The sequence below is a fragment of the Sciurus carolinensis genome, chromosome 7, assembly GCF_902686445.1.
Source record: "Sciurus carolinensis chromosome 7, mSciCar1.2, whole genome shotgun sequence".
Taxonomy (NCBI): domain Eukaryota; kingdom Metazoa; phylum Chordata; class Mammalia; order Rodentia; family Sciuridae; genus Sciurus; species Sciurus carolinensis.
The window spans coordinates 53,881,631-53,907,139 of NC_062219.1; the positions used below are offsets into that span (position 1 = coordinate 53,881,631).

The 25,509-nt window shown below is 36.5% G+C and overlaps 1 protein-coding gene across 8 annotated transcripts in view; it reads left to right on the forward strand.

Moving 5' to 3' along the window:
• Window positions 1–25,509, forward strand: part of Ak9 (adenylate kinase 9) — a 162,438-nt gene that overhangs the window by 33,569 nt on the left and 103,360 nt on the right. For 7 of the 8 annotated variants that reach the window (XM_047559519.1, XM_047559521.1, XM_047559514.1 and 4 more), the window contains 4 exons: window positions 6,372–6,446; window positions 10,036–10,134; window positions 22,799–22,938; window positions 23,019–23,199. In XM_047559519.1, the coding sequence (XP_047415475.1) occupies window positions 6,372–6,446; window positions 10,036–10,134; window positions 22,799–22,938; window positions 23,019–23,199 (495 nt within the window). Of the gene's footprint in view, window positions 1–6,371; window positions 6,447–10,035; window positions 10,135–22,798; window positions 22,939–23,018; window positions 23,200–24,011; window positions 24,132–25,509 lie in introns of those variants that run through there. The other variant, XM_047559522.1, reaches the window with a different exon arrangement.

Sequence of the window (25,509 nt, forward strand, 5' to 3'; positions counted from 1 at the left end):
TTACATGCTGCTTAAGGGAAGCATAAATCAGCAAGATATAACAATCATAAAAATCTATGCCCCGAACATTGGCTCATCCACATACGTCAAACAAATCCTTCTCAATTCCAGAAATCAAATAGACCACAACACAATAATACTAGGCGATTTTAACACACCTCTCTCACCACTGGATAGATCGTCCAAACAAAAATTGAATAAAGAAACTATAGATCTCAATAACACAACAATTTAGACTTAACGGACATATATAGAATATACCATCCAACAAAGAACGAATACACTTTCTTCTCAGCAGCACATGGATCCTTCTCTAAAATAGACCATATTTTTTGCCACAAAGCTACTGTTAGCAAATACAAGGAGATAGAGATACTACCTTGTACTCTATCAGATCATAATGGGTTGAAATTAGAAATAAATGACAGAATAAAAAACAGAAACTTCTCCAATACCTGGAGATTAAATAATACACTATTATATGATGAATGGATAACAGAAGACATCAGGAGGGAAATAAAAAAAATTCTTAGAAGTAAACGAGAACAAAGACACATCATATCAAAATCTCTGGGACACTATGAAAGCAGTACTTAGAGGAAGATTTATTTCATGGGGCGCATTCAACAAAAGAAGTAGAAATCAACAAATAAATGACTTAACACTACAGCTCAAAGCCCTAGAAAAAGAAGAGCAGACCAATACCAAAAGTAGTAGAAGACAGGAAAGAGTTAAAATCAGAGCCGAAATCAACGAAATTGAAACAAAAGAAACAATTGGAAAAATTAACAAAATAAATGGTTGGTTCTTTGAAAAAATAAACAAAATTGATAAACCCTTAGCCACACGAACAAAGAGAAAGAGGGAGAAAACTCAAATTACTAAAATTCGGAATGAACAAGGAAACATCACAACAGACACGAGTGAAATACAAAACATAATTAGAAGCTATTTTGAAAATCTATACTCCAACAAAACAGAAAACCTCGAAGACATCAACAAGTTTCTAGAGACATATGAATTACCTAAACTGAACGAGGAGGACATACACAACTTAAATAAATCAATTTCAAGCAATGAAATAGAAGAAGTCATCAAAAGTCTACCAACAAAGAAAAGTCCGGGACCAGATGGGTTCTCAGCCGAGTTCTACAAAACCTTTAAAGAAGAGCTCATTCCAATACTCCTCAAACTATTCCATGAAATAGAAGAGGAGGGAACCCTCCCAAACTCGTTCTATGAAGCCAATATCACCCTGATACCTAAACCAGACAGAGACACATCGAGGAAAGAAAATTTCAGACCAATATCCTTAATGAACATTGACGCAAAAATTCTCAACAAAATTTTAGCAAATCGCATACAAAAATATATTAAAAAGATAGTGTACCACGATCAAGTGGGTTTTATCCCAGGGATGCAAGGTTGGTTCAACATTCGGAAATCAATAAATGTCATTCACCATATCAACAGACTTAAAGTTAAGAATCACATGATTATTTCAATAGATGCAGAAAAAGCATTCGATAAAATACAGCATCCCTTCATGCTCAAAACACTAGAAAAAATTGGGGTAGTGGGAACATTCCTTAACATTATAAAGGCCATCTACGCTAAGCCCATGGCTAATATCATTCTAAATGGTGAAAAACTGAAAGCATTCCCCCTAAAAACTGGAACAAGGCAGGGATGCCCTCTTTCACCACTTCTATTCAACATTGTCCTTGAGACTCTAGCCAGAGCAATCAGACAAACCAAAGAAATTAAAGGGATACGAATAGGAAAAGAAGAACTCAAACCATCCCTGTTCACTGATGACATGATTATATATTTAGAGGAACCTGGAAATTCCACCAGAAAACTTTTAGAACTCATAAGTGAATTCAGTAAAGTAGCAGGTTACAAGATCAATGCTCATAAATCCAATGCATTTTTATACATAAGTGATGAATCTTCAGAAAGAGAAATTGGGAAAACTACCCCATTCACAATAGCTTCGAAAAAAATAAAATACTTGGGAATCAATCTCACAAAAGAGGTGAAAGACCTCTACAATGAGAACTACAGAACACTAAAGAAAGAAATTAAAGAAAACCTTAGAAGATGGAAAGATCTCCCATGTTCGTTGATAGGAAGAATTAATATTGTCAAAATGGCCATACTACCAAAAGTGCTATACAGATTCAATGCAATTCCAATTAAAATCCCAATGATGTACCTTGCAGAAATAGAGCAAGCAATTATGAAATTCATCTGGAAGAATAAAAAACCTAGAATAGCTAAAGCAATCCTCAGTAGCAAGAGTGAAGCAGTGGGTATTGCAATACCAGATCTTCAACTCTACTACAAAGCAATAGTAACAAAAACGGCATGGTATTGGTACCAAAATAGACAGGTAGATCAATGGTACAGAATAGAGGACATGGACACAAACCCAAATAAATACAATTTTCTCATACTAGACAAAGGTTCCAAAAATATGCAATGGAGAAAAGATAGCCTCTTCAACAAATGGTGCTAGGAAAACTGGAAAACCATATGCAATAGAATGAAATTAAACCCCTATCTCTCACCCTACACAAAACTCAACTCAAAATGGATCAAGGACCTCGGAATCAGACCAGAGACCCTGCATCTTATAGAAGAAAAAGTAGGTCCGAATCTTCAACTTGTTGGCTTAGGATCAGACTTCCTTAACAGGACTCCCATAGCACAAGAAATAAAAGCAAGAATCAACAACTGGGATAGATTCAAACTAAAAAGCTTTCTCTCAGCAAAGGACACTATCAGAAATGTGAAGAGAGAGCCTACAGAGTGGGAGAATATCTTTGCCAACCATACCTCAGATAGAGCGCTAATTTCCAGAATCTATAAAGAACTCAAAAAACTCTACACCAAGAATACAAATAATCCAATCAACAAATGGGCTAAGGAAATGAACAGACACTTCACAGAAGAAGATGTGCAAGTAATCAACAAATATATGAAAAATGTTCAACATCCCTAGTAATAAGGGAAATGCAAATCAAAACTACCCTAAGATTTCATCTCACCCCAATTAGAATGGCGATTATCAAGAATACAAGCAACAACAGGTATTGGCGAGGATGTGGTGAAAAAGGAACACTCATACATTGCTGGTGGGGTTGCAAATTAGTGCAGCCACTCTGGAAAGCAGTGTGGAGATTCCTCAGAAAGCTTGGAATGGAAACACCATTTGACCCAGCTATCCCACTCCTTGGCCTGTACCCAAAGGACTTAAAATCAGCATACTACAGAGATACAGCCACATCAATGTTCATTGCTGCTCAATTCACCATAGCCAGATTGTGGAACCAACCTAGATGCCCTTCAGTTGATGAATGGATAAAGAAACTGTGGCATATATATACAATGGAATACTACTCCGCAATGAAGAATGATAAAATAAGGAGAGCGGTAAGAATGAAGGAAAGAAGGACTGTATAGAGGGAAAAGAGGGGTGGGAGGGGTGGGGGGGAAGGAAAAAAAATAAACATCATTGCCCTATGTAAACGTATGATTACACAAATGGTATGCCTTGACTCTATGTACAAATAGAGAAACAACATGTATCCCATTTGTATACAATAAAAAAAAAAAAGTGGCCTCCAATTTGCAATCCTCCCACCTCATCCTCTCAAGTCACTGAGATTACAGGAGCGAAACACTATGCCTGACTAATAGGATCATTTTTTGATAGCTTGGCCACCAAAAGTCCAAAAGAGGAACCAAAAAAAAAAAAAAAAAAAGAAAAGAAAAGAAAGAAAGAAAGAAAAAGAAAACAAACAAAAGAACAAAAACCTTCTAGACCCTTCATCAAAACAGATAAGAATGCATTGCCTTGGTGCCAACAAAGCAAGAATCTCAAAGCCAAGAACCAAGATCTAAGGCTTTAGACCTAGGTGATCCTTTTGGAACAAACAATTGCCTTATACAGTAGTTCCAGTATGCTAATGTGTAGAAGGAAGTGAGAGAAAGTCATAAAAGTTAGTACCCTATAATTCTATTCTCCTCTGAACTGGGAGATGTCACTTCCCTTGGAGGCCAAGACCACTACAGCTCAGTGTACTTCCATGAGCTACAAGGAAAGCAAGTGGAAGCGAACCAAGCCACATCATTTTCTAGTTTATGTCCTACATACTGCTTCAAAGATGAACCAATGCCAGGACCTCATCCTTGCCTGTCTTTGAATGCTAACTGGAGTCCTGGTGCATTGTCATTTCCTTAGCATAACCTTCAACTTAGCAAACCCACTCTTAAGAATCTTACTTAAGAAAAGAATCTGAAATACAGAAGAGCAATGTGTACTTCCTTCTTCAGAACACAGTTATTTATGGTTAAGTAAATAATGCTGGCATAATCTGCTGTCTAGGAAAAAAAAAAACAAAACACTAGAGTCCAACCTTGCACAATATTGTGAAAAACAAAATGGACTAAATAATTAAGGAGATGATCTTGTTTAAACGGTTCCAACATGGAGCACATTCACCAACAAAGAAATTCTAACACAAACAGAAAGGGACCTTAGGTTTAGGGAAGCAGGTAAACAAGGGAGCCATCCTTGAGTCTTATGGAGTCAGCCACGAAGAAGGCTGGGGACAGATTTCTATTTCTATTGAAGTCCTTGAGGGAGGATGGAAGTGGGAGTTGTTCCTTAGACAGCCCTATTTCCAGGAGCACGGGCTCAGATAGACTTCGACGTTGTTGATGTACAAAAGTAAAATATTTGATTTTAGATTTTAATATCAAAAACAAAAACAAATACTAGAAGATAACTTAGAAGATTGGGAATAAAATCTTAATGTAGAGAACATCTAATTTAGACAAGAAAAGAAATCCAGAAACAATGAAAACAGATACATTTGATTACATTATAAACAAAGTAACTAAATCATAGAAAGGTAAAAATACTTGTAGTTCATATGAGAGATGAGAATTCAAGTCTTCCCATGAATAGTAGAGAAAAGAAACAATCTAGTAGAAAAATGGACATAGGTTATGATTAGGCAATTTGCAGAGAATAGATATCTGAATGTTGACCCTCACTAGGGAAATAAAAAGTAAAACAAACCAAATTCCATTTTTCAGCTCAGTTTGGCAGGGATTTGAAAGTTAAAATAGTCAGTGGAGGTAGGAAGAAATTAATAATCTCTTATGCTACTGGTAAGAGATTTGACTTACTGCAGCCTTTTGGAAAACCAATGGGCAATACCTATTAATGTTAAAACCTACTTTTAAAAATGAGTATTTAGTAAAAATATGCTTATTAAGTGTCACTGGACATTCATATGTGTGTAATATTTATATCAACAAAGAGAATAGGAGAAAAAAAGACCTCCCTGACTTGGGGTGCAGAGTGGAAGGGCAGGGAGAAGTCATACTAAGAGTTTCTATGTGCTTGTTTGGGTACCTTCACTAATTGCTGTTAGTATAATAATTACCTTTGTAATTATTAAAAAATGAATGTCATTTTTAAAACTTCAAAAATATAAAAAATGCTTGGAAACAACTTGCTCAATATTGTAAGCTACCCAAATGTCAAACAACAGAGAAATATTAAGTAAATTGTGCTATAATCACAATATCTAATTTTATAAAACCTTCAAAATTATATTGGCAGTGATCTTGTAAAAGTACAGAGAAAAGTTAATTTTGATGGTAAGTGAAAAAGTAAGCTTCAAAGTTATATATACATTGTAATCTCAAACATGCAAAAGGTTTTTCTCATGGAATAAACAAAAAATGGCAGGAAAACAGTGGTAGTTACCTTGGGCAGCTGGATTAGAGACATTTTAGTCTTCTAACTTTTGTCTCTTAATTTTCTACAAGAAAATTGTGCCTTACAATAATAAATATATGTTGTATTTTTAAATAATGCTAATATCTGTATGAAGAAAGTCCGTAACCTAAATTTTAATCAGACTCTTATTGTCTCAAAATTAGATAGCAAAGCTACAAATATATGCAGATAGATACCCCAAAACATTTGGTGTTGGGAAGGACTTTAAGGCTTCTGTATAGAAAAATCAAAAACAGAAAGTCAATAAAATTCATGGTAAAGGGTTCTGCTGTGATGTAGCTCAGTGATAAAGCACTTGTCTAGCATGTGCAAAGCCCTGAGTTTGGTCCCCAGCATCATAAAACAAAATAAAATAAAACAAATTTTTAGTAATAAGGCTAATTTGGCTTTTGCAAAAGATCTCTTCTGCACTGAAAATGATATGCATTATAGCATGTTTAAGGTAAACAAGTGAGCTTTTCATATTTCTTTATAGTTATAAAGATTCTGATCTTGTATTCAATTTTCCTGATAATCCTGGATTATATGGTTTCTTTTCTGTTATCTGCAGGAAGTAATGGCTGAACATAATCCCCGGTATCTCATTGAGCTAGATGGAAATAAGCCACCAGAGGAGCTCTTTACGGTGAGTGCAATGTTCAGTAAGAATATCTTAAGGTTGGAAAATTTAAAAATGTTTGACAGTATTGTACTTAGATTTACACTGTAACCATTAATTTTTTTAAAAAAATGTTTTGATACTTTAAAATTTAATGTTATTTTTATTTATGTGTTCATATTTAAATCAAAACTACGTTTAATACTACACTCACTCTTAACCAGAAGGCCAGAAGACATCAAAACTACATTTGAATATAAAAGATCTGTTTGACCTGATGTTGTTGGCTCATGCCTGTAATCCCAGTGGCTCAGGAGGTTGAGACAGGAGGATCACAAGTTGAGGCCCTATGCAATTTTTAAAAATTTTTTTTAGTTATAGATGGACAAAATACCTTTATTTTATTTACTTATTTTTATGTGGTACTGAGGATCAAGCCCAGTGCCTCAATCACTAGGCAAGCGCTGTACCCCACTGAGCTACAACCACAGCCCAGCTCTGTGCAATTTAGTGAGACTGTCTCAAAATAAAAAATAGAAAGGGCTGGGATTTTAGCTCAGTGGTAAAGTGCTCATGGGTTTTATTCCTGGTACCAAATAAATAAGTAAATAAATAAAAGCTCTGTTTGATAGTACCTCAAAGAAAGGTAAACGGCAATCAATAAGCACCGCATAAGATGCTTAATATCACTAGTCATAGGAAAAAGTAAATCCCAACCATATTAAAAATACCCACTATTTAAAAAATTAGAGAGGGGGTGATAATAACAAATGCTTGTTAAGGATATAGAAAAAATGAAAGCCCAAAAAGTAATAAGATAATAAAAAAAACACAGTAGCTATTTCTGGAATACATAATGAGTGTCTGGCATTATGATAAGCTCCAAGCATACAAATGAGAAGGAGGGAAATGGGTCCATGTGTTCCTTCCCTTGTGTAGTATTCAATATTTGGGGGAAGTAAATATTTAAATAGTGATTTATTACAGTCAGAAAAGTACAGCGTATTATTGGAGCTTGTGGAAGAAGGACAAAACCTAGTTTGGTAAGAAGGGTCACAGTCTGAAATCTCACGTGCAGGACTTGAAGGCTAGGGAAGGGGCAGGGAGCCAGACTATTCTATGCTCAGGGAAGAGTCTGTACAAAGTCCCCAGGGGTAAGGAAGAGCAGATGAATTGTAGGACTGGAACATAGGGGAATGAGATAGGAGGAGTACAGTAGTGCTGAGACTTTAGAAGTAAGCAGGGTCTGCACCAAGAATAAGAGCTCACTTTTGTCCTCACCCCTTAGGAGACTTCATCCCAAGGATTTCAAATACCTTCTCAAACTGGAATCTCTTAAATTAATATTTGCCATGACCTGCATTGTCAAACCCTAGAAACCAGCCAGGGATGATGGGAGATTAAGGAAGACACACAAACACTTATAGAGAGAAATGTGGGACTAAGTGGGACACCAACCTCTGATGAAGGAACAATGACCCTGAGCTAGCTCTGCACATTTATTATACAGGGTCTCACAATCAGGAACTTAGTGTACATTGTTGTTTGCACACTAAAAATTTGAAGAACTAGAAATATTTTTGTAGCTATTGTACTGTGGCAGTACTAGGATCTTCCTGTTATTATCCTGCTATACCCAGGAAGCCCATTGTCCAGAGTTTCTGCAAAGCAGGCAGGTTTAAAGGTTGTAGTGCTTGCAAGATATTATCATTATCTTGTTATGCTCAGAATTCTCTACCCCTGGCAGCTGGTGCCTGGGCACAAGGTCAAGACTGTTATTGTTCTGTACCTTTGCACCAAACTTCCTCAGGCAGGGCATTACCATAGTTCCTGGGCAATCTCATCCTACACCTTTGCACAGAAAGTTCCCAGGGCAAAGCACAGCCACAGCTCCAAAGCAGTCAAAGACCATGATCCAAGTCACAGCTCTCCACAAATATAATTATCCCACAACTTCCCCCTGAATTCCACAGTGGTGTACTTGACTGCTGCTCAGCTGCTACCTAACCACTTGGATATCTAACAATCATCATGTGAAACACCTGCCCAGATATGTTTCTCCCTCAGGTGCCTCTTTCAATACATGTCAGCACCATTCTTCCTACTGCTTTTCTCTTTTTTTGTCATATCCACATCTAATTCATCAGCATACACAGCAGATTTCTTCTTGAAAATATACCCAGAATTTTTCTACGTTTTATACTTGGACACACTTTTCTAGAGGACAGAAGCTCCACGAGGCTTGGTTGAAAATTTCCAAGCTTGTTAAAACCCTAGTCTTGCCAGGTGTGGTGGTGCACACCTGTAATTCCAGTGACCCCAGAGGCTGAGACAGGAGGATTGCAAGTTCAAGGCTGACCTCAGCAACTCAGAGAGGCCCTAAGCAACTTAGCAAGACCTTATCTCAAAATAAAAAATAAAATTTAATTGACTGGGGATTTAGCTCAGTGGTAAATCCCCAGTACCCTTCCCCCAGTGCAAAAATTATTTAAAACCCATCTGGAACTGGTACTCAGGTACTTCTGCCCACGTTCATATGCCACTACCATAGTTGGTAGTGGTTGCTTTCACATTAGTGAAAGCAAGTTACAAGGAGAAGCTTAACATTAAGAGGTTAAGGAAGTATACATTCCCAAAATGAATTAGGGAATTAATCAGTGAAACAAGAGAAGGATAAATTGTGAATAATACAAGCTTCCACAGACTACCATACACCAACATTATTTTGTCTATTCACCATCTCTCATCTTAGATTCTAGTTTCTAGCCCATTCTTTTTCTAATTTCTTTCATATAGTGTCCATATTAGTTTCCTAGGGTTACCATAACAAAGTACCATACACTGGATAGCTTAAAATGACAGAAATTTATTCTCTCACAGTTCTGGAAGCTAGAAGTCCAAAACTAAGATGTTGTCCTGTTCCCTCCAAATCCTTCAGGAGAGGATCCATCATTGCCTCTCCCAGCTATGGTAGTTCCAGGTACTTCATGACTTAAGGCAGCCTCACTCCTGTGTCTGCCTCCACCTTCACATGGCTTTTTCCCTTTGCCTGAAGAATCCCTGTAGACCCAGACCTATAGGGCCATGAATATTCAGGGACCATAGGGTTGAAATATGTCCCTCAAAAATATATGTTAAAACCCTAACCTCGGGCTGGGGAGATAGCTCAGTTGGTAGAGTGCTTGCCTCTCAAGCACAAGGCCCTGAGTTCGATCCCCAGCACCGCAAAAAAAAAAAAAAAAAAAAAAAACCCTAACCTCAATACCTATGAATCTGACCTTATTTGGGAACAAGGTCTTTACATATTCAACCAAGTTAAGATGAGATCATGCTTAAATAGAGTGGACTCTAGTTCAATATGGATTAGGACATGAAGATTCAGACACACAGAGAAAAAATGGCTATGTGACAAAAAAGACAAAGTTTGGATTGATGCATGAACAAGTCAAGAAACACCAGATTGCCCACAAACCACCAGAAGCCAGGAAGAAGTGAGCAAGGATTCTACCTGGAGGTTCAGAGGAAGCCTGGGCTCCAATAATAAACCCATCACTTTTTCAGAATGTTTGAGATATTCAAATGTCAGTATATTCAAATATTTGTTCTTTTAATTTAGACAGTTGTAGAACGACTTAAATTTCTGAACCTAAGAAGAGCAGCTGTTTTGACCAAACTTCAGAGTGCAGAGGAAGAAATCAATGACATATTAGAAAATGTAAGTTATGCTTAACTACTTAAAAATCTGTGTTCAATATGTGTTGTAATCTTAGTTTGTATCTTTTCAAGTTCTAAAAGAAATTTCAGGATACCTTTTATAAAAATGGAGTTGACTTCTGGGAAGAAGCTATAATAGTAACACAATATTTTTTTTTTGCAAATTATAACTTTATTACCAAATATTCCTGTCGAAAATACAATTATTGAGATCTGTTAAGTACATAATAACCAACATTTTTTTAGGTCTAAAAAAAGAGTACATTGCACATGGCGTCACATTTGGCCATAGTAAGTTCTGGAGAATTCATGAAATACTATAGTAAGAAAAAGTGCAACTCTGAGTATGTCAGGAAGTGTGTTGGTGCCTTTATTAAGCAATAAAACACTGAATATATTCCCAAGGAATTTCATAGCATTACATTCCTATAACAACTGAGTTGGATGCAGCATTCTTCCTTTTATTTTTTTATTTTTTTCTTCCCCCACCTCCACCCCCATTATATATCATCATCCACTTATCAGGGAAAACATTTGGCCTTTGGTTTTTTGGGATTGACTTATTTCACTTAGCATGATATTCTCCAATTCCATCCATTTATCTGCAAATGCCATAATATTATTCTTCTTTATGGCTGAATAATATTCCATTGTGTATATATACCACAGTTTCTTTATCCATTCATCTGTTGAAGGGCATCTAGGTTGGTTCCACAATCTAGCTATTGTGAACTGAGTTGTTGTAAACATTGATGTGGCTGCATTACTGTAATGTGCTTATTTTAAGTCCTTTGGGTATAAACTGTGGAGTGGGATAACTGGGTCAAAAGGTGGGTTCATTCCAAGTTTTCTGAGGATTCTCCACACTGCTTTCCAGAGTGGCTGCACCAATTTGCAACTCCACCAGCAATGTAAAAATGTGCTTTTTCCCCACATATACGCCAACACCTATTATTGTTTGTGTTCTTGATAATAGCTATTCTAATTGGAGTAAGATGAAATCTTAGAGTTATTTTAATTTGCATTTCTCTAATTACTAGAGATGTTGAACACTTTTTCATATATTTATTAATCATCTGTATATCTTCTTCTGTAAAGTGTCTGTCCAGTTCCTTGGCCCATTTATTGATTGGATTCTTTTTATTTAAGTTCTTTATAAATTTTGGACATTAGTGTTCTATCTGAAGTGCGTGTGGAAAAGATTTTCTCCCACTCTGTAGGCTCTCTTTTCACATTATCGATTATATCCTTTGCTGAGAAAAAGCTTTTCAGTTTGAATCCATCCCATTTATTGGTTCTTGCTTTGATTTCTTGTGCTTTGGAAGTCTTGTTAAGGAAGTCTGGCCCTAAGCCAACATGATGAAGATTCAGGTCTACTTTGTCTTCTGTTCAGTGCAGGGTCTGGTCTAATTCCTAAGTCTCTTGATCCATTTTGAGTTGAGTTTTGTGCGGGGTGAGAGATAGAGGTTTAATTCCATTTGACTGCATATGGATTTCCAGTTTTGCCAGCACCATTTGTTGAACAGGCTATCTTTTCTCCATTGTATGTTTTTGGCTCCTTTGTCTATTATGAGGTATCTGTATTTACGTGGGTTTGTCTCTGTGTCTTCTATTATGTACCATTGGTCTATCTGTCTATTTTGGTGCCAATACCATGCTGTTTTTGTTACTATTGCTCTGTAGTATAGTGTAAGGTATGGTATTGTGATACCTCCTGTTTCACTTTTTCTGCTCAGAATTCTTTTGGCTATTTGAGATCTCTTATTCTTCCAGATGAAGTTCATGATTGCTTTCTCTATTTCTATGAGGAATGTCATTGGGATTTTAATTGGAATTGCATTGAATTTGTGTAGTTCCTTTGGTAGAATGATCATTTTGACAATGTTAATTCTGCCTAACTAAGAACATGGGGAATCTTTCCATCTTCTAAGGTTTTCTTCAATTTCTTTCTTTAGTGTTCTGTAGTTTTCATTGTAGAGGTCTTTCACCTCTTTTGTTAGATTGATTCCCAAGTTTTTTTTTTTGAGGCTATTGTGAATGGGGTAGTTACCTAATTTCTCTTTCAGAGGATTCATCACTTTATGAATAGAAATGCATTAGATTTATGAGTACTGATTTTATATCCTGCTACTTTGCTGAATTCATTTATTAGTTCTAGAAGTTTCCTAGTGGAGTTTTTGGATCCTTTAACTATAGAATCATGTCATGGGCAAATAGTGACAGCTTCAGTTCTTTTTTCCTATTCGTATCCCTTTATATTTTTTAATCTGTCTAATTGCCCTGGCTAGTGTTTCAAGGACAATGTCGAATAGAAGTGGTGAAAGAGGGCATCCCTGTGTTGTTCCAGTTTTTAGAGGGAATGCTTTCAGTTTTTCTCTGTTTAGAATGATGTTGGCCATGGGTTTAGCATAGATAACTTTTACAATGTTGAGATATCTTTCTACTATCCCTATTTTTTTCTAGTATTTTAAGCATGAAGGGGTACTGTATTTTATCAAACGCTTTCTCAGCATCTATTGAAATAATCATATGATTCTTAACTTTAAGTCTATTGATGTGATGAATTACATGTATTGATTTCTGGATGTTGAACCAACCTTGCATCCCTGGGATAAAACCCACTTGATCATGATGCACTATGTTTTTAATATGTTTTTCTACATGATTTGCCAGAATTTTGTTAAGGATTTTTTTTTTTTTTTTTTTTTTTTTTATTTTTTTTACGTTTACATAGGGTAATGATGTTTATTATATTTTTCCCCTCCCCCCCACCCCTCCCACCCCTCCCACCCCTCTTTTCCCTCTACACAGTCCTTCTTTCCTTCATTCTTACCGCTCTCCTTAGCCTAACTCTAAACCTAACCCTAAACCTAATGCTAGCCCCTCCCACCCCCCATTATATGTCCTCATCCGCTTATCAGCGAGATCATTCGTCCTTTAGTTTTTTGAGATTGGCTTATCTCACTTAGCATGATATTCTCCAATTTCGACCATTTGCCTACAAATGCCATAATTTTATCATTCTTCATTGCGGAGTAATATTCCATTGTATAAATATGCCACAGTTTCTTTATCCATTCATCAACTGAAGGGCATCTAGGTTGGTTCCACAATCTGGCTATGGTGAATTGAGCAGCAATGAACATTGATGTGGCTGTATCTCTGTAGTATGCTGATTTTAAGTCCTTTGGGTATAGGCCAAGGAGTGGGATAGCTGGGTCAAATGGTGTTTCCATTCCAAGCTTTCTGAGGAATCTCCACACTGCTTTCCAGAGTGGTTGCACTAATTTGCAACCCCACCAGCAATGTATGAGTGTTCCTTTTTCACCACATCCTCGCCAACACCTATTGTTGCTTGTATTCTTGATAATCGCCATTCTAATTGGGGTGAGATGAAATCTTAGGGTGGTTTTGATTTGCATTTCCCTTATTACTAGGGATGTTGAACATTTTTTCATATATCTGGTGATTACTTGTACATCTTCTTCTGTGAAGTGTCTGTTCATTTCCTTAGCCCATTTGTTGATTGGATTATTTGTATTCTTGGTGTAGAGTTTTTTGAGTTCTTTATAGATTCTGGAAATTAGCGCTCTATCTAAGGTATGGTTGGCAAAGATATTCTCCCACTCTGTAGGCTCTCTCTTCACATTTCTGATAGTTTCCTTTGCTGAGAGAAAGCTTTTTAGTTTGAATCTATCCCAGTTGTTTATTCTTGCTTTTATTTCTTGTGCTATGGGAGTCCTGTTAAGGAAATCTGATCCTGAGCCAACAAGTTGAAGATTTGGACCTACTTTTTCTTCTATAAGATGCAGGGTCTCTGGTCTGATTCCGAGGTCCTTGATCCATTTTGAGTTGAGTTTTGTGTAGGGTGAGAGATAGGGGTTTAGTTTCATTCTATTGCATATAGTTTTCCAGTTTTCCCAGCACCATTTGTTGAAGAGGCTATCTTTTCTCCATTGCATATTTTTGGCACCTTTGTCTAGTATGAGAAAATTGTATTTATTTGGGTTTGTGTCCATGTCCTCTATTCTGTACCATTGATCTACCTGTCTATTTTGGTACCAATACCATGCCGTTTTTGTTACTATTGCTTTGTAGTAGAGTTGAAGATCTGGTATTGCAATACCCCCTGCTTCACTCTTTCTACTGAGGATTGCTTTAGCTATTCTAGGTTTTTTATTCTTCCAGATGAATTTCATAATTGCTTGCTCTATTTCTGCGAGGTACATCATTGGGATTTTAATTGGAATTGCATTGAATCTGTATAGAACTTTAGGTAGTATAGCCATTTTGACGATATTAATTCTGCCTATCCAGGAACATGGGAGATCTTTCCATCTTCTAAGGTTTTCTTTAATTTCTTTCTTTAGTGTTCTGTAGTTCTCATTGTAGAGGTCTTTCACCTCTTTTGTGAGATTGATTCCCAAGTATTTTATTTTTTTCGATGCTATTGTGAATGGAGTAGTTTTCCTAATTTCTCTTTCTGAAGATTCATCACTTATGTATAAAAATGCATTGGATTTATGAGCATTGATCTTGTAACCTGCTACTTTACTGAATTCACTTATGAGTTCTAAAAGTTTTCTGGTGGAATTTCCAGGTTCCTCTAAATATATAATCATGTCATCAGCGAACAGGGATAGTTTGAGTTCTTCTTTTCCTATTCGTATCCCTTTAATTTCTTTGGTTTGTCTGATTGCTCTGGCTAGAGTCTCAAGGACAATGTTGAATAGAAGCGGTGAAAGAGGGCATCCCTGCCTTGTTCCAGTTTTTAGGGGGAACGCTTTCAGTTTTTCACCATTTAGAATGATATTAGCCATGGGCTTAGCGTAGATGGCCTTTATAATGTTTAGGAATGTTCCCATTACCCCAATTTTTTCTAGTGTTTTGAGCATGAAGGGATGCTGTATTTTATCAAATGCTTTTTCTGCATCTATTGAAATAATCATGTGATTCTTAACTTTAAGTCTGTTGATATGGTGAATGACATTTATTGATTTCCGAATGTTGAACCAACCTTGCATCCCTGGGATAAAACCCACTTGATCGTGGTGCACTATCTTTTTAATATATATTTGTATGCGATTTGCTAAAATTTTGTTGAGAATTTTTGCATCAATGTTCATTAAGGATATTGGTCTGAAATTTTCTTTCCTTGATGTGTCTCTGTCTGGTTTAGGTATCAGGGTGATATTGGCTTCATAGAACGAGTTTGGTAGGGTTCCCTCCTCTTCTATTTCATGGAATAGTTTGAGGAGTATTGGAATGAGCTCTTCTTTAAAGGTTTTATAGAACTCGGCTGAGAACCCATCTGGTCCTGGACTTTTCTTTGTTGGTAGGCTTTTGATGACCTCTTCTATTTCATTGCTTGAAATTGGTTTATTTAAGTTGTGTATGTCCTCCTCGTTCAGTTTAGGTAGTTCATATGTCTCTAGAAATTTGTTGATGTCTTCAAGGTTTTCTGTTTTGTTGGAGTATAGATTTTCGAAATAGCTTCTAATTATGTTTTGTATTTCACTCGTGTCTGTTGTGATGTTTCCTTGTTCATTCCGAATTTTAGTAATTTGAGTTTTCTCCCTCTTTCTCTTTGTTAGTGTGGCTAAGGGTTTATCAATTTTATTTATTTTTTCAAAGAACCAACTATTATTTTATTAATTTTTCCGATTGTTTCTTTTGTTTCGATTTCGTTGATTTCGGCTCTGATTTTAACTATTTCCTGTCTTCTACTACTTTTGGTATTGGTCTGCTCTTCTTTTTCTAGTGCTTTGAGCTGTAGTGTTAACTCGTTTATTTGTTGATTTCTACTTCTTTTTTTGAATGCACCCCATGAAATAAATCTTCCTCTAAGTACTGCTTTCATAGTGTCCCAGAGATTTTGATATGATGTGTCTTTGTTCTCGTTTACTTCTAAGAATTTTTTTATTTCCCTCCTGATGTCTTCTGTTATCCATTCATCATATAATAGTGTATTACTTAGTCTCCAGGTATTGGAGAAGTTTCTGTTTTTTATTCTGTCATTTATTTCTAATTTCAATCCATTATGATCTGATAGAGTACAAGGTAGTATCTCTATCTTCTTGTATTTACTAACAGTAGCTTTGTGGCATAAAATATGGTCTATTTTAGAGAAGGATCCATGTGCTGCTGAGAAGAAAGTGTATTCATTCTTTGTTGGATGGTATATTCTATATGTCCGTTAAGTCTAAATTGCTGATTGTGTTGTTGAGATCTATAGTTTCTTTATTCAATTTTTGTTTGGACGATCTATCCAGTGGTGAGAGAGGTGTGTTAAAATCGCCTAGTATTATTGTATTGTGGTCTATTTGATTTCTGGAATTGAGAAGGATTTGTTTGACGTACGTGGATGAGCCAATGTTCGGGGCATAGATATTTATGATTGTTATGTCTTGCTGATTTATGCTTCCCTTAAGCAGCATGTAATGTCCTTCTTTATCCCTTCTGACTAGTTTTGGTTTGAAGTCCACATTATCTGAGATGAGGATGGATACTCCAGCTTTTTTGCTGTGTCCGTGTGCATGGTATGTTTTTCCCCATCCTTTCACCTTTAGTCTATGGGTGTCTCTTTCTATGAGATGTGTCTCTTGCAGGCAGCATATTGTTGGATTTTTCTTTTTAATCCAATCTGCCAGTCTGTGTCTTTTGATTGATGAATTCAGGCCATTAACATTCAGGGTTATTATTGTGATATGATTTGTATTCCCAGTCAATTGACTCATATTTGTTTTTGACATGATTTGGTTTCTCCTTTATTTGGCTATTCCTTTAGGCTAGCGCCTCCTGTTGCTGATTTGCATCGTTGTTTTTCATCTCTTCCTCATGGAATATTTTGCTGAGAATGTTCTGTAATGCTGGCTTTCTTTTTGTAAATTCCTTTAGCTTTTGTTTATCATGGAAGGATCTTATTTCATCGTCAAATTTGAAGGTAAGTTTTGCTGGGTATAAGATTCTTGGTTGGCATCCATTTTCTTTCAGGGCTTGGTATATGTTGTTCCAGGCCCTTCTAGCTTTTAGGGTCTGGATTGAAAAATCTGCTGATATTCTTATTGGTTTCCCTCTGAATGTAATTTGATTCTTTTCTCTCGCGGCCTTTAAAATTCTGTCTTTATTTTGTATGTTAGGTATTTTCATAATAATGTGCCTTGGTGTGGGTCTGTTGTAATTTTGTATGTTTGGAGTTCTATAAGCCTCTTGTACTTGGTTTTCCATTTCGTTCTTCAGATTTGGGAAATTTTCTGTTATTATTTCATTGAATAGATTGTTCATTCCTTTGGTTTGTTTCTCTAAGCCTTCCTCAATCCCAATAATTCTCAAATTTGGCCTTTTCATGATATCCCATAGTTCTTGGAGATTCTGTTCATGATTTCTTACCATCTTCTCTGTTTGTTCCACTTTGTTTTCAAGGTTAAATATTTTGTCTTCAATGTCTGAGGTTCTGTCTTCCAGGTGTTCTATCCTATTGGTTATGCTTTCTATGGAGTTTTTAACTTGGTTTATTGTTTCCTTCATTTCAAGGATTTCAGTTTGGTTTTTTTTCAGTATCTCTAACTCTTTATTGAAATGATCTCTTGCTTCCCGTATTTGGTCTTTAACTGTTGATTCGTGCGATCATTTAATGCCTGCATTTGCTCTTTCATCTCCTCCTTCAATGCCTGCATTTGCTCTTTCATCTCCTCATTAGCTTCCCTGATCGTTTTAATTACGTACATTCTGAACTCCCTTTCTGACATTTCTTCTGCTCTGCTGTCATTGGGTTTTATTGATGTAGTATCTAGGTTTGTTTGGGACATTTTCTTCCCTTGTTTTCTCATAATGGTCAGTTGTCAGTGGGACCCTGAGATATTGCAGTTTTCCACTATTGGCTTATAGTGTCCCAGTAGATTTCCAGTGTATCACCTCCCAGCCTTCAGTAGCCTGATGTCTTGGAGGAATCTGATAAAGCAGCTCATTCGAAGAATACTGCCCCTAGCCCCCTACTGGTTCCACGTTTTGGAACTGGCTCTGTGCGGAAATGCTCTCACTGTGGGCCTGCACCGTGCAGCTGGCCGTGTGGGAAGAGCCCACTGCCGGAGTGTGGAAGACTACCTTGGGAAGACTCAAGCTGCCCTGCCCGGCTCTGCTAAGCCACCTCTATCTGGGCCTGCCACCCGGGCTGAGCTTTACCCAGTGGGCAGACTCACCCGTGGCTCCACTTCAGTCCGAGTCTCTCAATGCCTCCCCTTCTTAACTCCTGGGTTCTGGAGCGACCGGGGGTGCAGTCTCCCTCTAGGCCGCCATCTTGGATCGCCCCATGAAGAGAGCCCGCAGCCGGAGTGGGCAGAGCCGCCTGAAGAGGTCTCCGGCTGCCCTGTCCTTATCCCTGAGGCTGACTGCAGATCGAGGCTCTCCGCTGGTTCTTTGCAGGAGTACACTGCACTGCAGGGGCTCCGGGACTCGGAGCGTGCTCTGTTCAGACAGGCTCTCACTAGCGGGCCAGTTCCGTTCCGAGAACCTGGAGAAGCTGGCTGTGTGGGCGGGGCCCACCGCCGGAGTGTGCAGGACTGCCTGTGGATGACTCTAGCTGCCCTGCCCGGCTCCGATAAGCCACCTCTATCTGGGCCTGCCACCCGGGCCGAGCTTTACCCAGTGGGCAGACTCACCCGTGGCTCCACTTCAGTCCGAGTCTCTCAATGCCTCCCCTTCTTAACTCCTGGGTTCTGGAGCGACCGGGGGTGCAGTCTCCCTCTAGGCCGCCATCTTGGTTCGCCCCTGTTAAGGATTTTTGTATCTATGATCATCAGGGATATTGGTCTAAAGTTTTCTTTCCTTGATTCCTCTTTGTCTGGTTTTGGTATCAGCGTGATATTTCATAGAATGAGTTTGGAAGGGTTCCCTCCTTTTCTATTTCCTGGAATACTTTGAGGAGTATTAGTATTAGTTCTTCTTTAAAGGTTTTGTAGAACTCGGCTGAGAATCCATCTGGTCCTGGGTTTTTCTTGGTTGGTAGGCTTTTGATTGCTTCTTCTATTTCAGTACTTGAAATTGATCTGTTTAAATTGTGTATGTCTTCCTGATTTGGTTTGGGAGGATCATATGTCTCTAAAATTTTTCAATGTCTTTGATATTTTCTATTTTGTTGGAGTATAGATTTTCAAAGTAGTTTCTCATTATATTATGTATTTCAGTGGTGTCTGTCGTGATCTTTCCTTTTTCATCACAAATTTTAGTAATTTGAGTTTTCTTTCTCCTTCTCTTCATTAGTGTGGCTAAGGGTTTGTCTATTTTGTTTACTTTTTCAAAGAACCAACTTTTTGTTTTGTCAATTTTTTGAATTTTTTCTCTTGTTTCAATTCCATTGATTTTAATTATTTCCTGTCTTCTACTATTTTTGGTGTTGATCTGTTCTTCTTTTTCTAGCGCTTTAAGATGTAATGTTAAGTCATTTAGTTGTTGACTTTTTATTTTTTTAATGTATGAACTAAGTGCAATGAACTTTCCTCTTAGTACTGCTTTCAGAGTGTCCCAGAGATTTTGCTATGTTGAGTTGTTGTTCTCATTTACCTCTAAGAATTTTTTTATTTCTTCCCTGATGTCTTCTGTTATCATTGCATCATTCAATAGCATATTATTTAGTCTCCAGGTGTAGGAGTAGTTTTTGTTTTTTATTTTATCATTGATTTCTAATTGCATTCCATTGTGGTCTGATAGAATACAAGGTAGTATCTCTAATTTTTTTTTTTTTTTTGTATTTACTAATGACTTCTTTGTGGCATAGCATATGATCTATTTTGGAGAAGGATTCACAAGCTGCAGAGAAGAGTGTATTGGCTCGATGATGAGTGAAGTACTCATGTTAGGTCTATATCATTATTGTATTATTTAATTCTATAGTTTCTTGTTCAGTTTTTGTTTGGAGGATCTATCCAGTGGTGAGAGCAATGTGTTAAAGTCATCCACTATTATTGTGTTTGGATCTATTTGATCTTAAAATTGAGAAGGGTTTGTTTGATGTACATAGATGCTCCATTGTTTGGGGCATAAATATTTTAAATCATTATGTCTTGCTGGTTTATGAGGATGGAGATACCTGCTTTTTTACTGAGTCCATGTTCATGGTATGTTTTTTCCCATCCTTTCACCTTTAGCCTGTGAATGTCTTTTTCTATGAGATGAGTCTCTTGAAGGCAGCATATTGTTGGGTCTTCCTTTTTAATCCAATTTGCCAGTGTATGTCTTTTGATTAATGAGTTTAGGCCATTAACATTCAAGGTTGTTATTGTGATATGATTTGTATTTGTGGTCATTTTGGCTTATTTTTGGTTTTTAACTTGATTTGGTTTCTTCTTTGACTGACTTTTCCTTTAGGGTAGTTCCTCCCTTTGCTGACTTGTATTGTTGTTTTTCACTTCCTCCTCATGAAATATTTTGCTGAGAATGTTCTTTAGTGCAGGCTTCCTATTTGTAAATTCTTTTAATTTTTGTTTATTGTGGAAAGATTATATTTCACCATCAAATCTGAAAGTTAGTTTTGCTGGGTATAGGATTCTTGGTTGACATTCATGTTCTTTCAGAACTTGAAATATATTGTTCCAGGTCCTTCTAGTTTTTAGGGTCTAGGCTGAGAAATCTTCTGATATCCATATTGGTTTCCCCATATATGTAATCTGACACTTTTCTCTTGCCGACTTTAAAATCGTCTCTTTATCTTGTATGTGAAGTATTTTCATTATAATGTGTCTTGATGTGGATGTGTTGTAATTTTGTGCACCTGGTGTAGTGTAAGCCTCTTGTATTTGATTTTCCACTTCATTCTTCAGGTTTGGAAAATTTTCTGATATTATTTCATTGAACAGGTTGTTCATTCCTTTGGTTTGTATCTCTATGCCTTCCTCAATCCCAGTAATTCTTAAATTTGGTCTTTTCATAATATCCCATAATTGTTGGTTCCATTCATGATTTCTTTCCATCTTCTCTGTTTGGTCAACTTTATTTTCAAGATTAACTATTTTGTCTTCATTGTCTGAGATTCTATCTTCTACAAGATCTATTCTGTTGGTGATGCTTTCTATTGAGTTTTTAATTTGGTTTATTGTTTCTTTCATTTCAAGTATTTCTGTTTTTTTTTTTCAAGGATCTCTCTCCTTATTGAAGTGCTCTTGTGCTTCCTGCATTTGCTCTTTTTAACTGTTTATTGGAGTGATCATGCATTGTCTGCATTTGCTCTCTTATTTCATCTTTTGCTTCATGAATCATTTTAATTATGTAGATTCTGAACTCTTTTTTTTTGTCATTTCTACTACAATATTCTTTAAGATACTAACTACAACACAACAAAACTTTTGAAAAAAAAACAGACCAGTCATGGCAGTGCAGGCCTGTAATCCAAATGGCTTGGAAGGCAGAGGCAAGAGGATCACAAGTTCAAAGCCAGACTCAGCAACTTAGCAAAGTCCTAAGCAATTTAGTGAGACCTGTCTCAAAATAAAACATAATAGGGGATAGGGATATAACTCATCCTAATGACATACCACCTCATACCCACTAGGGTGACTCTTCTTCAAAAAATTGGAAAAAAGCATTGACTTATTGGGACCCTCCTGCATTGCTACTGGGGACATAAAATAGGACATCTCCTGTTTAAAATGGTTTAATAGTTCCTCAAAAAGTGAAACAGAGAATCACCATATGATCCAGCAGGTCCACTTTTAGATATTATCCAAAAAGAAATTGAAAGTAGAAACTCAATTAGATACATGTATTCCAGTGTTTATAACAACTATATTCTCCATAACCAGAAGGCAGAAACATCCCAATTTCCATAAATGGATGAATGGATAAACAATATATGTATATACATATGATAGAATATTATTCAGCTGTAAAAAGGAATGGAATTCTTCTTTTTAAATTTTGATTCATCATACACAAATAGGGTACAACTATTGTTTCTCTGGTTGTACACAAAGTAGAATCACACCATTTGCTCAATCATACGTGTACACAGGGTAATGAAGTTTGTCTCATTCTGTTATTTTTCCTTTCCCCCACCCCTACCCACTCCTCATTTTCCTCTCTACAATCCATCCATCCTCCAATTTTGCCTCCCTCCCACCCAGGAAAGAAATTCTGATACATGCTAGATCCCCAGTACCACCAATGATAGAAACTTTGTAGAATCTGGTATTTGCAGCAGCTGAGAATGTCCTATCTATCCCATGCTCATTCTACCTTATAATAGAAAATATTCAGTAAAATTGAAAAAAGAATTTTTTAATGAAATGATAATTAGTCTTATATAAAACTAGTATAAAATGTTGGATTAAGAAAGAGGTCCAAGGGCTGGGGTTGTGGCTCAGTGGTAGAGCTCTTGCCTAGAATGCATGAGGTACTGGGTTGGATCCTCAACACCAAATAAAAATAAATAAATAAAGGTATTTTTAAAAAAAGAGAGAGACCCAGATTTGCATTCTACATTATTTCTTAGGTAGTAAAGCATTGTCAAATAAGAAACAAAATATTTGATACCACTTTTAGCACAATTTATGCCCTCTTTTTAAAAAAAAATTTTTTTTCATTCTATTTCGTTATACATGACAGCAGAATGCATTTTGATTCATTGTGTAAAACTTTTCACCCTCATTTTTTAACATAGTATTTGTGATTTGCAGGAGGAGCTATTTCGTACTCTCTCAACTTATAAACTTATTGCGCCAAGATACAGATGGCGCAGAAGCAGATGGGGACGTATGTGTCCTGTGGCTTTAAAAGAAGGTAACCTTTTTTCAGGATTACCAGATTTTTCTGTGAGGTAAGTAAGATTTTCAGAACTTAATTTTAAAACTTGTCTACATGTGTTTTCAGTTATTTATTGTTATGATGTATTTTAAGTTTTCTAGGTAAAATGTACTGTCTTTCATCAGAAGAAACGTTAAAAAATTTTTTATTGAACCCACGTCCCTATCTTCTTCCGCCTATGCCAGCACCACCATGTAAAGTATTCATATTTGGACCTCAGTATTCAGGGAAAACAACACTTAGCAATTTGATTGCAGAATATTACAAAGGAAAGGTAACTACCTACTTATCTACCCATCTATCTATCCTTGATTATAATTCGTAGAATTTTATTTCTATGGTTTTCTTCATTTTATATTGTCAACTGGGAAATTGCTCCACCACGCTCCTGGTAGGAAAGAAATCTTTCCTCCTTCCAGTTATTGGCACTTCTTTCCAGACCGTAGGTAGTCCTCCCTCCTAGAAGCCCTCAGATTTGAATGTCCTGTCACCCAGAGATGCCACCTGTCACCTTTCTTGGTTCCACCCCTCTGTTTCCTGGGTTGCACTCCTCCTGCTTCACTCTCAGTCTCTCCACAATCCCACTTCTGCTCTGATCCTCAGCAATTTCAACATCTGAGATCAAAGATGATCCTTCTGCTCTCTGGCCTGTCAGTTCCTTGACCTTTTCTCCCCCAGTGCTCTGTTTTCTACTAAGTAAAGGGAGAGAAATTATTTTTAGCTCAGATTGGAGTGACAGCAGTAAAAGGTAGTAAGAAGCAAACAGATCTGGGATATAACTTGAAAGCAGAGCCAGGAGTTTTGATGAGAGTTTGGAATGTAGAGAAATTATAAGAAGGTCAGTGTATCTACAGTGTTACCCATGAAAGGAGGAGGAACATCCAATGGTGGGTGAAGATGTAGTCAGAGCAGTGCAGGTCATGGGAAGGTTTTGGAGTAATTCAAAACTCCTGTTAGATTTTTAAGCACAGGAGTGATATTTTTGAATTTGCTTTTAACTTTTTTATTATAAAATATGACAAATATACAGAAAAGTGAAACTCCATGAATATCATAAAATAACCTCGCTATATAACCATCACCCAGGTCAAATAGGAAATGTTTCCAACACTCCAGAAGCCTTCTCCATGCCTCTTCCCATTATAAGTCTCCACAACAACCCCACCACCACAAAGGAGGTACCTGCTGCCTGTATTATGGTATTTCTTACACATTTCCATGGTTTTATCATATCAGACATCATGGGTTAGTTTTGCATGTTTTTTGAACTTTGTGGGCTTAAACAATTTATGTTCTCTGTGCCTGGTTTCTTTCACTTAATATTATGATTGTGATATTTATTCATGTTATTTATATAGCTATTGCTTAATCATCTTATGATAAAACAATCAACAGATAAATTATATCATATCCATATTTCAGTGTTAATAAAACTCAGTGGATATCATTTATCTGTATTTGAGGGTTAATAAAAATTTGTGCTTTATGAATAATACTCCTATCCATATTCTTGTATGTGTCCCTTGGAGCATACATGTATATATTTATGTTTTAGAGATAAATCCAGGAGGACAATTTCTGGGACATAGAAGTGTACCTGTTTAACTTGAGTAGGTAATTCCAGAATAGTTCTACTAATTCATAATTCTATCAGCAGGGTATGCATTTTCTGTTTTTCCAGGGTCCTGCCAATTCTTGTGATCTTTCTGATCTTATCCATTCTAGTGGGTATTTAATCATATCTCACTGTAGTTTTAATTCACATTTCTCTTATGACTGATGAGGTTGACCATTTTTCAAATGCTTACTGGCCATTCAGATGTTATCTTTCATAAGTGTTTGTTCAAGTGTCCTGCCCACTTTTATTGTGTATTATTACATTAGTAATACATTATTACATTGGTAATACATTACTAGTAGGAGTTACATTGTCTTCAGACCAAGTTTTTTGTTGATTTTAAGGAGAACAGATGTTTTCTATAACCCTGTGATTTGCCGTTTGCTTTTTTGGTGGCATTTGTCAATGAACACAGGTTCTTGATTTTAGCGGGGAATAATTCACCAACCTTTTCCTTTTTCATCAGTGCTTTTATGAGTCACATTTAAGAAAGAAATTTTTACTTGCCAAGCATCATGAAGATATTATAATAACTTCTAAAAATTTTGTTTGAACTTCTACATTTAGATACAAAATACACCTCAAATTGACTTTCTTGTGATGGGACATATGGAGTAAATTTTACTTTTTCCCATATGGATATCCAGGTGTCCCAGGATCATTTAAGAAAAAAAACCTGTCCTTCATCCACTGTTTATCATGCTCCCTTTGTTTTAAATCATGTTTTAATACATGTGTACCTATGTGGGGGCTCTATGGTCTAGTCCATCATTCTGTTTTGCTATTTTTCTCCCAATGCTATGTTGACAAATTGTTTTAGCTCTCCAGTTAGTCCCAATGTCAGATAGAGCAAGGTCTTTCATACTATTACTCTCTTTCAGAAGTACATTAACTATTTGTGGTTCTTTGTAATTTTATATAGAAAAATATTTTGGAATTTTAATTGGGATTGCATCAGATATATAA